This window comes from Chelonia mydas, chromosome 14 (genome assembly GCF_015237465.2).
Source record: "Chelonia mydas isolate rCheMyd1 chromosome 14, rCheMyd1.pri.v2, whole genome shotgun sequence".
NCBI lineage: Eukaryota > Metazoa > Chordata > Testudines > Cheloniidae > Chelonia > Chelonia mydas.
In genome coordinates, this window is record NC_051254.2 from 5,972,472 (window position 1) to 5,988,930 (window position 16,459).

Below are 16,459 nucleotides of genomic sequence, written 5' to 3' on the forward strand. Positions count from 1 at the left end.
GCCCTCACGTAGGCGTTTGCCCCTCGGCAAAGTAAAATGCTCCACCAGGGTTGTGGGCGAAGGATTCCCCACCCCCCGGGTTAGTGTTTCACACTCACTCTCGCACAGGCATAGAAAAGTGCAAGGCAGGTGAGATCCATCCTGACTTAGAAGCTATAACAAAGCTGCTGCTACGCAGACAGATCACCTAGGAAGGTGGTGGAATCTCCTTCCTTAGAGGTTTTTAAGGTCAGGCTTGACAAAGCCCTGGCTGGGATGATTTAGTTGGGAATTGGTCCTGCTTTGAGCAGGGGGTTGGACTAGATGACCTCCTGAGGTCCCTTCCAACCCTGATATTCTATGATTCTATAAACGTGGGGGGGAAACATGGGCCGAAAGGCGGCGTTGACAGCACCCCTGAATAGCGTAGCATTGTGAACCCTCTCCCGCGCTGGGCAATAGCACTGAAAGGGGAATTGCAAAACATCTCTTTAAAGAGCCAAAAGAGGCTGCGTGCATTGGCTGCTAAGTGAATCCGAAGCAGCAGCTGTCCTGGGGCCCACAGGATGTCAAACCTGATGGGCCCTAATGTACCTGACCCTTCTAAATTGACCCCTCCGTGGTGCTCACAGGTGCCTCTTGCTGACTTTTCACAGAGGAGCCTGGATGTTGCTAAAAGTGTTATTGTCCCTACTATGCAAATAGGGAAATTGAAGCAAAGTGAGGTTACCGGGGCTTCCTTACGATCACACAGTGAGTCAGTGTCAGCTGGGAACAGAACCCAGGAGTCCTGATTCCCAGCTTTGAGCTTTAGCTGTAAGAACCTCCTCTTTATGTTTACAAATAATTAGACGATAAATAACTATAGAGGCATGTTTCACTAAGCGAGCCATTGAGACATGTGCTGGAAGTTGCTCTGTTTTAGTTCTCCCATTTTAAGATCATCTATTGCCACATTCCTCTCTACAGTGGGGCAGTCAGTTTCCCACACATCTTCCCAACTTACAGCCATGTAGGGCTTGCATCCTGCATCCATGGTTTTAGCAACAGAGTCAACGAGGTAACCGCTAATTCCAAAATCGCACATTTTCACCTGCCCCTGTGTATTGATCAACACATTAGAGGGCTTTACATCTGCAAGAAGGAACACACACCATTGTCACTCTCACAACTGGGCCTAGCCCCATCATTTTAAAGCATCCCTGGGAGCGAACAAGGCGGGTTAGCTTCCTACCACCAGAAGGCACCCAAGCAATATCGACTGCATCAATCCACGCAGGCTCATCTGCAGGGCTTTTTTTAGCCACTGCACTAAGATTGGGAGCTGTTGCAAATGCAAAAGATTTTCCCCATTTACACAAGCCCCTCCCACGTCTTACAAACATTGCTCCCAGGGAAACTAACAGATTTCCCTGTTATTGTTACTTTGGGTAGGGCGCAGCATCATGATGTCCCAGACAAGAGCGATGTCACAGAGCAGCACCCCGAAGCTGCCCGTTGAGCACACCATCGGCAGCACAGATACCAAAAATCTCCGCAGTGAAAATCCACCGCGTGGTGAGGATGCGTTAACGGAAGATGCTTTCACAGCAGCATGAAGGAAAATCCCAGAGATAAGATGTGAAGGGGCCAGGAGACGGGGAAGAAGGGTGGAAGTCTGGAAAGATGGGAGGAGAGAATAGAGAGCTGGGGAAAGGAGAAAATCATAAGACAAGATACAGAGGCCAAAGTTTCCAAGAGTGGCCTCTAGTTTTGGTGCCCAACTTGAGTCACCTTGGCCCTGAATCAGAGATGCATCCAGAGATGCTGGGACACTGTACAGTGGGGATGCTGAGAGGAATTGAACCAAAAACTGTAAACCCTGTATATGATGGAAACCACTTTAAGCCAGCACCCCTAGTTCCAGCCCCTATGGGTGCACCTGCAACTCCTACGGACTTCAGCTGGAGTTGGGAGCACCCAGACTTCCTGGAAATCAGGCCCAAGGGGTCAGAAATTCTATTGTTCTATCATAGTTATCTGGCCTCCAACACCATAGTACGTGAGCATGCCACGCTCAATATGTGAGGCAGGCCAGTGCTCTTAACCCCATTATTCAGATAATGTCTCTGTGCCTCAGTTTCCTAAGAGATTTGCCCAAGCTCACATAAAGAGGCCTTTTACAGAGCAGGGATTTGAACCCAGGTCATTCATATCCTAGGGTAGTGCCCTCACCTAACCATGGGCTCATCCCTCACGCTGGAGGCCCCCACCATTCCTTCTGAACCATTTGCTCTAACTACACATTATAGAACAATACAAAGCTGTAAAGGCTTTTGCTGCTGCTAGCACTGCCACCATCCCCTTGAGCCCGCTTATCAGAACCTAGAGGTTCATGGTATTTACCATCTTGTCTCTTTGCAATCAAAGCCTCTGGCATCTGAGATCTTCCCCCCTCATTTATTATGTCAGAACAAGGAATTTTCAATTGAACTCAGTCACACAAACAAAAATCCAGAAGCGAAATGGCATTTCCCACCCACCATAAAATATCCAAAAGGCAGGAGCTCAACCTCAGTTACACACATTATGTACAAGACACGATCCCCTGTTACGTTTGAACATCAATCATTTCAAACAACTCTTTCCCCAGCAGTCACGCTGCAGATATGGGCTTTTTTTTTTTTTTTCATGACAACAAATGGAAAACAATCCTTTACATAAACGCGCCAACTGATAAAAGAGTAAGTTAGTCAGTTTCCTATCAGGTAGGTTCTTGGCATCGGCCTGAATGCGGGTTGTTGCTTTAAAGGGGACATTGTCAAGAGAGTTTAAACCCCAAATTTAGATTCTGCTAAAAACAAAAAACCAAACAAACCCGCAGAAATGATGCCCCCTTCAGCTTTTCCAACTCAAACCCTTCAATGTTGCAAGAGAGCATTAGGGTCAGATCCTGAAACTGATCTGACACTAACGCGGAGGGCAAAAAACCGAAAAACAAATGGGGAAATGAATTATTATTGCTACAGTAAGCTACAGTAGCACCTGAGAGCCCCAGTTATGAACCAGACCCCACTGTGCTGTACAAACACACAACAAACATTTTTTCAGTTTTAATAATTTTGGATTTCTGATACTGGTCAGGAAATTTGGGGGGGCTGAAACACACACGAAGATATTTACCCTGCCAGTGTCTCTAATATTACCAAACATTGCAGGTTTGATCACAAATCTGGAGGTCAAATGTGGTTGCCAGAAAGGAAAATATGGTAGGCCCCAATTTTTATTTTTTAGTACCTATGTCGGGCTTTTTAAAGCTTAATTCATCTATAAACGTATGTTACATGCCTCTCCCACAGGCTAAGCTGTTGATCTGGCCTGCATGAGAGGGTGAATAATCTGAGACTTGCTCCCGGCCTTAGTGTAAATGCCACCAAACGGCAGTTCTGCCCCATTCTGCACCCGGAGAGGAGTTTGCATATGCAGAACTTGATCCCAAGCCCATCCCAGCCAATGGGAGTCTTTCCATGGACTTCAAGGAGCTCTGAGTTAGGCCCATAGTTAGCCAGCTGTGCCCTTCCCAGCATGCAATGGGGAAGCAGAAGCAGAAGAGGAATCCAATGAAGCAAGCATGCAAATGATCCATTTCTTCTGCTAGCCAAGTGAAGGTGGAAGCTGTTTTCTGTGTTCAGCTTCAGGGGAGATGTGCTGGCAAGTCGATGGGAGTTTTAAGAGCAACTCAACAACCCACCACTCATCCTGAGCAGGCTTTGGGTTATCCTGGGTTGCTGGACCACAGGATTTCCCCTGCCTCCCAAACCTCATGTATTTGGGCTATCTTTAGTGCACCAAGCCAGGCTCTGAGTATAAGCCCTGCTGGACTAAGAGCGTGACACAGGGCTCAGTGAGAAACAAGCAGTGCCAGAAGCTGCGCAGGTCACACTTACCTCTGTGAATTACGGAGAGCTTACTGTGTAGATGTTCTAGTGCTTTTACAATCTGAAACATAACAAATCTACAGTGAACCAGAGCGGGCGGCAGCATGACGTGGCTGATCACACCTTGCTAGCTCACCTCTCCTGCCTCAACAGCGACTGCCCCGCGCTCGCCCCATCGGCCCCGCTTGGGGGAAACGATCTTGGTTTGTCATTTTGGCAGCACACAGCCGTGCGTGCTAGGGAGGCAGCGTGCTCAGTGGCAGGTGTGGGCTAGTGTGCCTCGGTAGCGACTCCTAGTGGAGAGCTGAGAATGCAGCTCACCCAGGCGAGCCACGTTCAACTTTTCTTGCTACACAGGATCTTTAAAGAAGGAATTCCTGGGGGGCTCTTGCCCCCCCGCCACGCCTGGATTTACTATTCATGGCAATAGTTGTGAGATGTGTGAGCATGCAAAATGCGTTCCCGCACTGGCAAGGACACCTCCCTGATTTCCACTTGACTCTCCCCCTAGCTTTCCTCCCTCCCTGGCAGGCTGGTCCCCTCCCCGCAACCAACAGCTAACCTTCCTCTGATCCATACTGCTCTAAGGGAATATGCATGCTCAGAGATCTCCTGGGAATGACAGTGCATTGATGGAAAGGAAAAGCAGCTGCTGTGCCCTCTCCACATCAATCGGGTTTTCTGCTTCATAATTGAAAAGCAGATCGGCAGATTTGAGAGCATTTATGGCTCATAAATGCAGACACGTCACTGCAGACCAAATACTGGAAGCCAAATAAGAATTAGCATGTGGGCTGGGTTGTGGGCCAAGTTCATCCCAGGGCTCCGATGGCAGGGACGCTAGATCCCCACAGCCTCGGTTTAGAATAGAAACATCACCCCTGCCTGTACTCACAGAGACGGCTATTTTCCCTAAGATGTCTTCAGGAATCGTCAGGCCTTTGTCAATGACATGTTTGTAGAATTTGTCCAGCGAGGTATCCATCAGCTCCATGCAAATCCACACATCTCCCTGGGGGAAAGAGAAAGCAAACATCTGCCCAGTCTCTCCTACAGCGCTCGCCCTTGGCTTGCTTTTGCTGACTTTTTAAACGTCTCATAGAAGATTGCACTGGGCTTTCCATTTTCCTCCAAGCACAAAAGGGTTAAGTGCAATGTGTCTGATTTATATATGGTGCTGCACTACATGGCTCAAGGGTTTAAAAATCAGATATTGGGTAAAATTTTCCAAAGCACCTAAATGACTTAGGAGTCTAAGCCACACTGAAAGTCAATGGGACTTAAGTTCCTAAGGCCCCAAGATTTTCACAAGTGACTAGAGATTCTGGATGCCTCCATTTTTGGTTGTTCAACTTGGACTTCTCAAAGGGGACAGATTTTCAGAGGATGGGTGCTCAGCACTTTCTAACAATCAGGCCCCTCTACGGTGTCCCAGATTCAGCACCCAAAAGCTGAGGTACCCAAAATCACTAGTCACTTTGGCCTAAATCACTTATGAAAATAGGGCTGAGATGCTTTTGAAAAATTCCCCAGCGGTGATTTTCTTCTCTAGTTCCCTGGCTCAATACACGTCTAGAGCAGTATTTACCATTGGAGGGATGTTTAAGAGAACTATGGGTTAGGGGTGTCTGGGTCTAAGATTTACTGCCTGTGATAAACGGGAGGTCAGATCAGAGAACCTAATGGTCCTTCTGGCTTTAAACTCTAGGCAACTCAATGTGCCATGAGCTGATGTTCTCAGCACGCAACTGTCCGGGTCTAAACAAACACTATAGAAACTGGTAGTGCCATAGAGATGGCTTTCCCCACCTCACCCAGGATCCTTGGGCGTTTTATCTCCTCTGATCAAGGAAGCCTTTGTGAATCAGACTGTAAATTCCCCTAGGGATGGACCACGTCTTTATACCTATCTGCATAGCAGAGTGTACACCAATGGTGGTGTATTAAAACAGACACCCCAGGGAGGGGCACAGCATAAGTGCCTAGATGGCTGGGGGAAAGGCTTACAATGTAGTCTAATCTTCTAACTTCTATTACATTTTTTTAACAGTGCCCATCACAGTGGCCTCCAAGCCAAGCAAGTGTAAGTGCGAAGTAAGGGAAAGGTGTAGGCAGGAATCCAGAATGCCGTACCTCTCGAAAGAGCGCACCATAGAAAGTGACTGTGAAGTGGCAGTCTACCGTCCTCATGGAGATATCCAAGTCCATCAGTAACCTCTTCTGCTCCTGGCTATTCACTGTGGCTCGGATCCGCTGGAAGAGAGAGCATTTTAGCACTGGCTCTCCCAGCCGCATGCCGTGTTTCACTCGCATATGTGTGCTCACAACAGCTACATGAGGGGAAAATGCCACACAACGCAACACTGAAGTCCCGGCATTTACTCCAGATTCTAAATCATTTCCCCTTTTCCTGGCTCTCTTTACAACTGAGAGGCATTGTGGTCATATGGATAGAGCAGGGAACTGGGGCGGGGGGGGGGGGCAAATTCTAGGTTGGTGTAAACTGCCATCACTGCAGAGCTGCAGCAATTTACACCGGCAGAGAATTTGGTCCTGGGAGTCAGGACTCCCGAGTTCTATCCCTGCCCAATGACTCCTTTTGTGGCTTGAAACAAGTCTATCAGATGTCTCAAGTCAGGCACCCAAAACTAGAGGGGACATTTGAAAATTTGATCTTTAAACCTCTCTGTGCCATGGTAAAACAGGGATAATCGGGCTTACCTACCCCACCGGGGTGAGGTGGGATTTATGTCTGTCAAGCCCTGACAGATCCTCGGAGGAGAGCTGCTACAGAAGGGCAAAGGATTATTGTTATTGAAACATCTCTTTCTTTATCTCTTTTTCTTTCTCTCGCTCCTTCCATCACGGGAAGGCCCCAGTGACAGCTGCCAGCAAGTGCCTGTGATGCTAAGGTAGCTTTATAAGCTCACACAGTTAAACGTGGACCAGATGCAGATATTCTAGGCTCTTTGGTCAAAGCCACTGGAGCCTAATAATAGAATTAAATGGCTCAGCAATGTGGAGCAGCTAGGAAGAAAATAAGTAACAGCTCTGTACGCTCCCACCATCCTGTCTAACCCCAGTCATGCCCATTTTCAGAGGGCTTTTGGAACCTGGTGGACACCAGAACAAAGAGAACAGACAAAATGTACAGAATGCAGGCTCTAAGGGTATGGCTAACCAGGCTGGGAATTACACCTCCAAGCTGCAATGTAGATGTACCTTAAGACTAGTCCTTGTCCCACAGATACTGGGAAAGCTTTGTTGTGTTCTTGGCAGTATTGATGAGCTAAGAGTTTTGTTTCACTTCACCTATTACTTTCAGCCTTGCATCTTTTTTTTCCTTTTATTTTAAAAGGAAAATATCAGCTCAAATTTGGCCCAAGATTCAGGCTCTGTAAAAATATCCTTTTAGAAAACTTATGTACAACACATCTGTTCTCACTTTTTTTCTTTAATTACAAGACAGTTTGGGGTTTGTTTGTTTTTTAACTATTATTATTATTATTTATTCATATTGTGGTAGAACCTAGGGGCTCCAGTCATGGACCAGGTCCCCATTACGCTAGGCGCTGTACAAACACAGAACAAAAACACAGTTTTGCCCCCAGGAGACTAGAAACAAGAATGAAACTGACTTTTCAATATTTTCAGTGTCCCAGCGAAGAGAAATCCACAGAAAAACAGAGCACAGTAAAAAGTAAATTATGGTTTAACAATTATTGCCATTTTAATCTACAATTTTCTTACAGAGGACTTTAACAAAATCATCAACCTGACAGGGTCTAGGGTGACCAGATGTCCCGATTTTATATGGGCAGTCCCAATTTTGGGGGCTTTTTCTTATACAGACACCTATTACCCTTCACCCCCTGTCCTGACTTTTTACACTTGCTATCTTGTCACCCTAACAGGGTCCCTGCACTAAATAGCCCTAAGTGGATCCCAGTATTGCCAGCCCCAAGATTAAAAAATTATGAATCAGGCTTCCAAAAATCATGAGATTGCATTAAAAAGCATGAGATTTCTTAAACTAACGTCTGGGTTTTCTCTTCTGGTGCCAGAACCTTTAGGGGTTACATTTTCAGGCTTTTCTCAACAGTCAGGAGGGCTAGAAATTTACTTTAAAATAAAAATTGAAAGTGGCAATTCTCCTATAATCTCATGAGCCCAGGAGCTGGAGCTTTAAGAAAAGAATGCAACTTCATGACAGCTGGTAACAATGGGGTTCTTTGTTTCCAAGTGGTGGTATTCAGAGGGCTTTTCTGAAGCTAGCAGGTCCAGATGCTGGATGAAGATGCTGAGCTTAATGCATTTATCAGAGGCCATGAAGGCATGAAGCTGGAAGAGTCACTGTGGTGGGGCAGCTGCTCACACAGGCAGGAGAAGGGTTAAGGCAGCCTTAGAGAACCCAGCCAATCAGGAGAAGGTTTGCTGGAGCAGCCCATATATAAAGGGCTGCTCAGCAGAGCAAGGGGCAGTCTCTTCCTGGAGAGCAAAGGGGAAGTTCTGCTGAGGAGCACCGAAGATACTGCAGTGCTGGGCAGGGTAGCAGAGCAATAGGGGAGCTCTTGGCTGACCATGGCCAGACTGAGGCCCTGAAGCAAGGGCAGGGAAGGTGCTAGGGCTACGGGGGAAGTGGCCCAGGGAAAGTAGGCAGCGGGAATAAGAAGAGGGGCAGTAAGTGGCTGCCACCTATAGGGTCCCTGGACTGGGACCCAGAGTAGCAGGTGGGCCTGGGTTTCCTTCCCATACACACACACCCTTTACCTCTACTTGCCAATGAGGAGAGTGGCCTAAATCCAGACTGCAGTTTGCCCCTGAAGCCAGGGGCTAGACTAGTGACTGCAGCTGGCCGCTGAGGCAAGTGGAGGGACTGAGGACTGCCTGTCCCCCGAAATGGGGGAGACAGCGGGCTGGGGCACAGCTGGAGGGCCATGTCCCAAGAGGACACCATGGTCTGGGAGCAACACAGGTCCTGATGGTGGAGACGGTGGAGGAAGCGGAAGTAATGGCGAGTGAGACACCACTAGTAAAAGGCGTCCTGGTGGTCCAAGAGAGCTAATCCCCAGCAGGAGGCGCCGTGGCAGCAAATTGACTCTGCTACGATCACCATTTGCAAAACAGATGTTCTGTGTCAGAGGCATAGGGTCTGGGGGTCTGCTGCCCCTCTGTAAGTGTGAGGAGAATCAGGCCCCAGGTCTTCTGATTGTGGTATACACACTGCCCAATACTACGTATCCCTCTCACTCTTCATATGCATGTATATTCAGAGTTATAGATTTTAAGGTCAGAAGGGACTGTTATGATCTAGTCTGACCTTCTGTATAACAGGCTAACGAGTAATTTCTAGACCAAGCCCTTAACTTCTGGTTGAGGTAGATCATACCTGCATGAATGAGATCCAGTCAGGATCAAAAGCCTTTAAAGTGATGAAGAATCCATCACATTCCTACATCAAGTATTCCAGCGGTTAATTCCCCACAACGTTAAAAAATTGGGCTTTATTTCTAATCTGAATGTGTCCCACTTCAGATACCAACCACTGGGTCTTGTTATGCCTTTTTCTGATAGATTAAAGAGCTCTCAACTACCAAAAGTCCCTGAAGGTACTTTTATTACAGGTACTATTTACTTGGGGGCTGGAGGGGTGTATAAATACATACATACCCACCCATGGATTACTAAAGATGCAGAGGAGCAACCCCATGAAATGATGACGACGATAAAATAAAATGAACGTAGGTTAATATGAACGGAAATGGGTAAAGTTCACAATACAGGGCTCAGATCAGAGTGTACTGCAATTACTGCCTCAGTCAGAGGGGTTACAACAAAGATTACCCCATTTGCCCCCCAAAAATGTCATGTTAAATTGGAGACAGGATACATGAACGGTGCACACAGACACTCCTCGTATCCTTTTGTTCTGTTTGCAGTAAGAGAAATTCACCTCTTTCTAAAGTTCTAACGCAGGGGGAGGCCGAGGCCAAAGGAAAGGCCCTTACACTGAATAGGGACGTACAGCCTGTGGAGAATGCATCTCCTTGTATGATGTGGTGCGTCTTCATCCACCCACAAGTCTTCTGGAATCTCCATGGTCTGCACATGCCTATTAAAAGTGGATGCTCTTAATTATATGTGACCCTTAGGCTCCTGTTAAGTGGCCTGCAGTGCAAAACATGGATCCTCCTGACTTAATGGGACAAATTCACACCTGCAGTAGTTGGTTTTCAAACTACAGTAACTCCTCACTTAACGTTGTAGTTATGTTCCCGAAAAATGCGACTTTAAGCGAAACTATGTTAAGCGAATCCAATTTCCCTATAAGAATTAATGTAAATAGAGGGGGTTAGGTTCCAGAGAAATTTTTTTTGCCAGACAAAAGACACTATATATATATATATATATATATACACACACACACACACACACACACACACTAAATTTTAAACAAACAATTTAATACTGTACACAGCAATGATGATTGTGAAGCTTGGTTGAGGGGGTGGAGTCAGAGGGTGAGATATTTCCCAGGGAATGCCTTACTGCTAAATGATGAACTAGCAATTGGCTGAGCCCTCAAGGGTTAACTCGTTGTTAATGTAGCCTCACACTCTACAAGGCAGCAGGAATGGAGGGAGGGGAGACAGCATGGCAGACAGAGACACACACCGTGTGTGTGTGTGTGTGTGTGTGTGCGTGTGTGTGTGTGTGTGCATTTCCCCTTTAAGTACGCTGACCCACTCAAGTACACTGCCTTGTTAAGTTAATCAGCAAGCTGAGACCACACCTGCTGCCAGGAAGCTCTCTACATCCTGAGCCCTGTCCTGTGTCCCCCTGCTCTATGGAGATGGGGTAAGCGGGGTGCAGGAGCAAGGGGGAGGGGGACACCCTGACATTAGCCCCTCTCTTCCCCACCCCCACACAGCAAGCAGGAGGCTAGGGGAGCAGCTCCAAGGCAGGGGACAGGAGCAGCACAGGGCAATAGGGGGGAGGGACAGCTGAACTGCAGGCAATTGATAGCCTGCTGGGCGGCTGCTGCACAGGGAACTTAGGGGAGTGGGGAGCTGATAGGGGGGCTGCCGGCTTGCTGGTTCCAAGCCCCCACCAGCTCGCTGCAACGGGCTGCTCTTCCTGCAAGCAGTGGTCAAAGCAGGCGGCTGCCAAACGACGTTATAAGGGAGCAATGCACAACTTTAAACGAGCATGTTCCCTAATTGATCAGCAATGTAACAACGAAACAACGTTAACCGGGATGACTTTAAGTGAGGAGTTCCTGTAAGCCAGAGTGTATATCTCCACTAAGAAAAGAAGTGTACTTTCAAAACACGAGAGCTAAGGCATTTTAAAGTCCTAGGTGTGCAGATGAATAACTTGCCCTGTCTACACTAGGATTTTTAAACACGTCAGCGGTCACATTTGAAAAACACACCTTTTTTCCAAGTGTAGATCTGGGCTTGAATTAGGCTTAATGTCCTGTCCATCTCAGCACCTCCACATGGAAAGAGTAAGTCCCTTGTCAGACTAAGGCCTACTCGAGTGAAGGTAAGAGTGGAAGCTTATGTTGAGGACAGCCTGACGGGTCAGCACACATACACACATAGAAAACACCTTAGGAGTCTCACCCTACCTTCACCGCCATGATCTGTGAGCTAGGCATGTGCCGCATCTTCTCCACCACCCCGTAAGCACCTCGGCCCAGTTCAGAGATCGGCTCCAGGTCATCGGCCTTCACTTCGAAGTTCTGTGGGAGGAAAAGACCACCGTGAAAAAGGCCAAAGGCAACAGAACAGGTGCAACGGTTTTCCTCACTGAAGTCACCATGGACAGGGTGATAAAGGAAGTCAGGAACTCCTAAGATCTAGGCCTTGCTTGAACACCAGCTCCCACTGGTGGTACTGGGCAGATGACCTTCCCCTCTCTAGCCTGTCTCCCTATCTGTAAAATGAGGATAAGAATACTGACCCTAACCCCCAAGGAGTGCTGTGAGGATTCGCTAGGCCCCAGAAGAGGTATATCACTACAGTGGTGCAGCCCTCACATGTGTGACTAATAGCACCTCACATGGAGCTGAAGGAGTTTTAAGAACGGACTTTCCAACCTTTTCAGTTATATTTCCTAAATTTTAGGCAAGGAAAATCAAGCCAGTTCCCATTTCATTTAGTCAGTTTTCACTTTCAGGTTCTCAGTGCTGCAATGGTCATTGAAAACGCTGCCGGAAAATGCTGAAACAACTCTTCCCATGGGAATGTCTTCAAAAAAATAATCCAAGGAAGTGTTTCCAAATGGTCTTAGGGTTTGAAAAGCTTGTGTCTACAAACCTGTATCGGGGCCAGATCGGAGTTGAGAGTGCCACTTTAAACCTCGGTAGATTTATTTTGTCTAGCGTTACCGATTGCTTTCTCTTGGCTTTGCCTAAAGGACGACTTTGTTTTCAGCTCTGCCTTCTGCCCTGCCCCTTCTTCTTTTCGACGCAATATTGTGCACTGGCTGTATTTTTGCTCATTATTATTTCTGGGTTTTGAAATAGGTCTCCGCTGCTCAAGCCGGCTGAACGCCCCACCGCAGAAGTCAACCGTCCTGCTGAAAGCGACTGGTTATAATGAACTGATTCACAGCACGTAATCCCACACCGCTTTCTACCTGAGCCGCGGAAAATCTGCCGCCTGCAAAGTGCTACCCGGAGAGGGTTCCGAGAGCTTGGGCGCACGCACTGTGTTACCGCACACCTTGGACGCGGGCTGTTTGGTCACAATTACATTTACTGTAAAACCAGCCCTCACTAGCTTTTTTTGTGTTAACATGGATCCAAGCATCTTGTTCTGTCCAACACCGTGCCTGCTGTTTAATGCAAACTCTTCCGAAACGAGCCCTTTGTCTCTTTTTCAGGCAGCGTTCTGAAATTTAGCAGCAAAGTTAAAGGGAAAGGGACAAGTAGCCTACTCTAGGGAACACAATACAGCCTGTGGAACAGGAGCATGATGATATCATGTCCTAAAGGAACCTTGCAGGACAAATGCATTCTGGGACAGAGACAGCTAATTCCTACCAGGGTACTGACTGCTAGCCAATCAAGTCCCCCTCCTCCATGGGACGCCATATTCAAAAAAAAAAAGCTTGAGCTCTGTATTTTATGAGCGCTTGCCTCTTTGCGCCTTCCAGCACGGTCTTTCTGCCTCCATGCAGAGCTCCTATTGGAATTCTCTCCCTCTTTCTTGGGATTGTGGATGTGAACCACTTTTCTTGGAACAAGGGATCACTTTAGCAGCAGGTATTTCTTTGACTTGACGCTGAGCCCTTGAGCTGCAGATCCCGCACCCCTTTTCCATCTCCCAGCCCCTGAGCTGCAGATCCCACACCCCCCTTTCCATCTCCCAGCCCCAGTGCTATGCCAGGGAAAATAAAAATTCAAACTTGAAAGAGAGACAAACGCCCAATGACAGATATCGTAAAATGCTAATGACCTAATACATCACCTAATAAATTCAGTGGCAAGAGATAGTCCTAACCAATTTATTGCCTGGATTTATTGTGCTCTTATTAAAGCTCCTGGGACATTTACGCTAATAAAAGCGGCTGTTGCACGTTCTTGTTTTCCTGGAAAAATTTATGATGTCAAATGGAACTGGACTCTATCCTTGTTTTCCTCGGAATCTGATTTGGGGACAGGCTGACCTGCGCTGGTTAGAATCTTAGACATATAAATTCATGGTAGCAGCACAGATGAAGAAAAGCCTCCAATGTAAGAAAGGAGTCAAAAACTTCAGACGGCAGGTTAAGTCAGCAGTAGACCAAACTGATTCTGCCCTCCTGCCGGTAGAGGTACACGCCCACACCGTACTTTTAATGCAATATTTCAGCGATGCCATGTTCTGACAGCAAAAAAAAGATTTGGGATCCTCCTCACAGCCAGGGAAGGTGGTCAGAGCTCGCTGAAGAATGTGTGATCTCTTCCCTCCCCCAGGTTGACAATCCAGGCTATAGCCCTGCAAGCTGTTGGGGATGACTGAGTTGGCTTTGATTATATTTCAGGAGGGGACAGTGGGCTCTCTCCCCCATCACCCATTAGGCCTACCAGTCAAGTGTCTTTAGAGTGAAAGCCAGAAGAGGTGTCCCTCACTGAAATGCCAAGGCCGAGCACTTGGGGAAGCTGTTTAATAGCGTCTGGGGAGAGGGGAGGAACTAGGCTTTGAAGTTAACAGTCCAGCAACAAACAGTGGAAGTTCACACCTCAGCTGGAGCTAGGGACATTGTTCCTGAGGAATGAGTCAGTATCCAAGGGGAAGCAGGAAAAATGGGGAAAGAAAACAAACCCTACTTTCTGCTCCAGCTAGAGCTAGGAGAAAATGGCCATTTACAAGGTGATCAGGCCGCTTCCAAGAGCCCCAGGTCAAGTTGTTACCCAGCTCAGTTTTGCACGCCTGTACACGCACGTACTTGATCACAGCTCCCCTATGTCCCACCTCGTGGGTCAACAGTATCTAGGGCTGTTCTGAGGCTATTACACTTTACAGAGGAGCAATCAGCTTCTGGCCATTGAAGAAGCAAGAGCCCATTTGGTTCTCAGTGGTTTGACGCAGGGAGGGCTGCCTTGAAGGTGAGGCTATGTAAGAGAAATGGGGGCATCCGATGCCAATAAGGAGGATCCCCACCCCACAAATGAAAGGCTAATGAACAGGCCAGTCACACTTATGAGGCACATGGAAATTCCTAGCAGCCAATCTAGTTCTTTGCCAGCATTCTAAGCAGAGTCCCTCCATGAGGTCCACATAATGCCCTGACTCAGTATCCCACATCAGGACCAGCAGCAGCAGGCGATCCTAGCCAATTACTGTCACCGACTCCAGTCGCAAGGACATTGTCCAGGAACGCTCTGAAGTCTTTGGGATCACCAGAGTTAAGATCATGCATTACTGCTAGTGGCCTGAGCTCCCAGAAAACTCATCCAGAAAAAATCTTCTGGGAAAAACCCTCAGCCTGCATCCAGTTCCAGAGAATTTTAAAACCCTGCCTCAACTCCACGTCCATCTCTGTGTGAGCTGGGCAGCGCCCTGTGTGCTAAGACCACCAGCTGAGGATACAAGTGTTAACTCTGCCACTGAAGGAGGAGTTTGCTTTCGTAGCAAGGACGCCGAACAATAGCTCAGGGTCAGGCAGGTGGGTGGGAATAAACCAGGGCAAATACTCCAGTTATTAGAAGTGACCACCACGGCTCACACAGACCATTTAAAAAGTAAGCTTCTTGGGCTGCGTCCTCTTGGCTTGTATTGATCCTGGTGGTGGGAGAATGAAGTAGAAGAAAACTACTAACATTACCCAGGGTTTAGCAATCAGCACCTTGCCCCTGACTACGTTACTATTAATCCCATTAAGCGTGTGGTGTTGGGGGCATTATGTAAAAGCCAGGCAAGGGTTAAAGGATGTTGCAAGTGTCGCAGAGGGAAATGAGGTCACTCTCATTAAACTGGGTTATTCCCTGGACACCAAATGGGAGTCACCTCTTAGGCCTTCTCCACAGAAGGATTTGCTCCTATGGATGGCCTCTTGCTAGGCCATTCCCCTGGGCTGGCTTTGCAGAGCTGCTTTGCTCACAGGAGGAGCTGGACAGTCTAATATGCGAGCTCTGAGCCTGGCTGCTTTTTAACAGATGTGCTGACACAAAAGACCCCTCACACGCTCCTTGATCTCACTTCTGGATTAGGTGAATACAGGCCGAGGCAGGTTCGATGAGCTGCGGCTAATCCCTCTTTAAATGATACGGAAACATTTCAGCTGTGACTGACACTGGCCAGAAGGGGGTAGGCTGGGTTCTGATTGTGTGGGATTCTGGGTCAAGAAGACTCACTAGCCAGTTTAGTTTTCAGAGTAGCAGCCGTGTTAGTCTGTATCTGCAAAAAGAAAAGGAGTACTTGTGGCACCTTAGAGACTAACAAATTTATTTGAGCATAAGCTTTCGTGAGCTACAGCTCACTTCATCGGATGCTCTGTACTGGGACCAAGTCCCTGTTGGCTACAGCCTAGCTAAAGCAGCCAAGCTATGAGCATGACAGCACACTTCTCATCCCTGTGCATCCGTGGGGCAGGGCTGTTTCATCAAAACCTAGGAGGGGGGAAAATAACCTTAGACAAGAACTAAAACCGGCTGAGAGGCTGCAGTGGTAAAGGGGACACCGATCGTAAAGGTGCTTGAGGGTGCTTGGCTTATGACCTCCTGCTTAAAAAACTCTAGAAGCATGCTGGTATCCACTGTAACTGCACAGCCTGGCTTGTATTATAATAATAATTATAATGATTTGCATTGGGAATTTGTGATAATGTCTAGGAGCCCAAGTCATGAACCAGGACCCCATTGTGCAAGGCGCTGTACAAAATACAGAACAAAGAGACTGTCCCTGACCCAAAGACTTTACAATTTTACTCTCGTTTTGCCAAACACATATGTGTAAGGAAACCACCACCATGAACCTACCTCCATCCTCTAAACCAGAGAGATATATAATGAAAGCTTTCATTCTGTAGAAAATTTTACAGCCCCTAGAAAACAGATTTAGGATGGACAT

General features: G+C 47.4%; 1 protein-coding gene across 1 annotated transcript in view; it reads right to left on the bottom strand.

The window, feature by feature from the left end:
* Window positions 1–16,459, bottom strand: part of MAP2K6 (mitogen-activated protein kinase kinase 6) — a 94,281-nt gene that overhangs the window by 29,954 nt on the left and 47,868 nt on the right. Inside the window, exons 4-8 of the mRNA XM_037913465.2 lie at window positions 11,530–11,643; window positions 6,030–6,149; window positions 4,792–4,908; window positions 3,906–3,957; window positions 986–1,113 (exon numbers count right to left, since the gene is read on the bottom strand). Coding sequence (XP_037769393.1) covers window positions 986–1,113; window positions 3,906–3,957; window positions 4,792–4,908; window positions 6,030–6,149; window positions 11,530–11,643 — 531 coding nt within the window. The remainder of the gene's footprint in view (window positions 1–985; window positions 1,114–3,905; window positions 3,958–4,791; window positions 4,909–6,029; window positions 6,150–11,529; window positions 11,644–16,459) is intronic.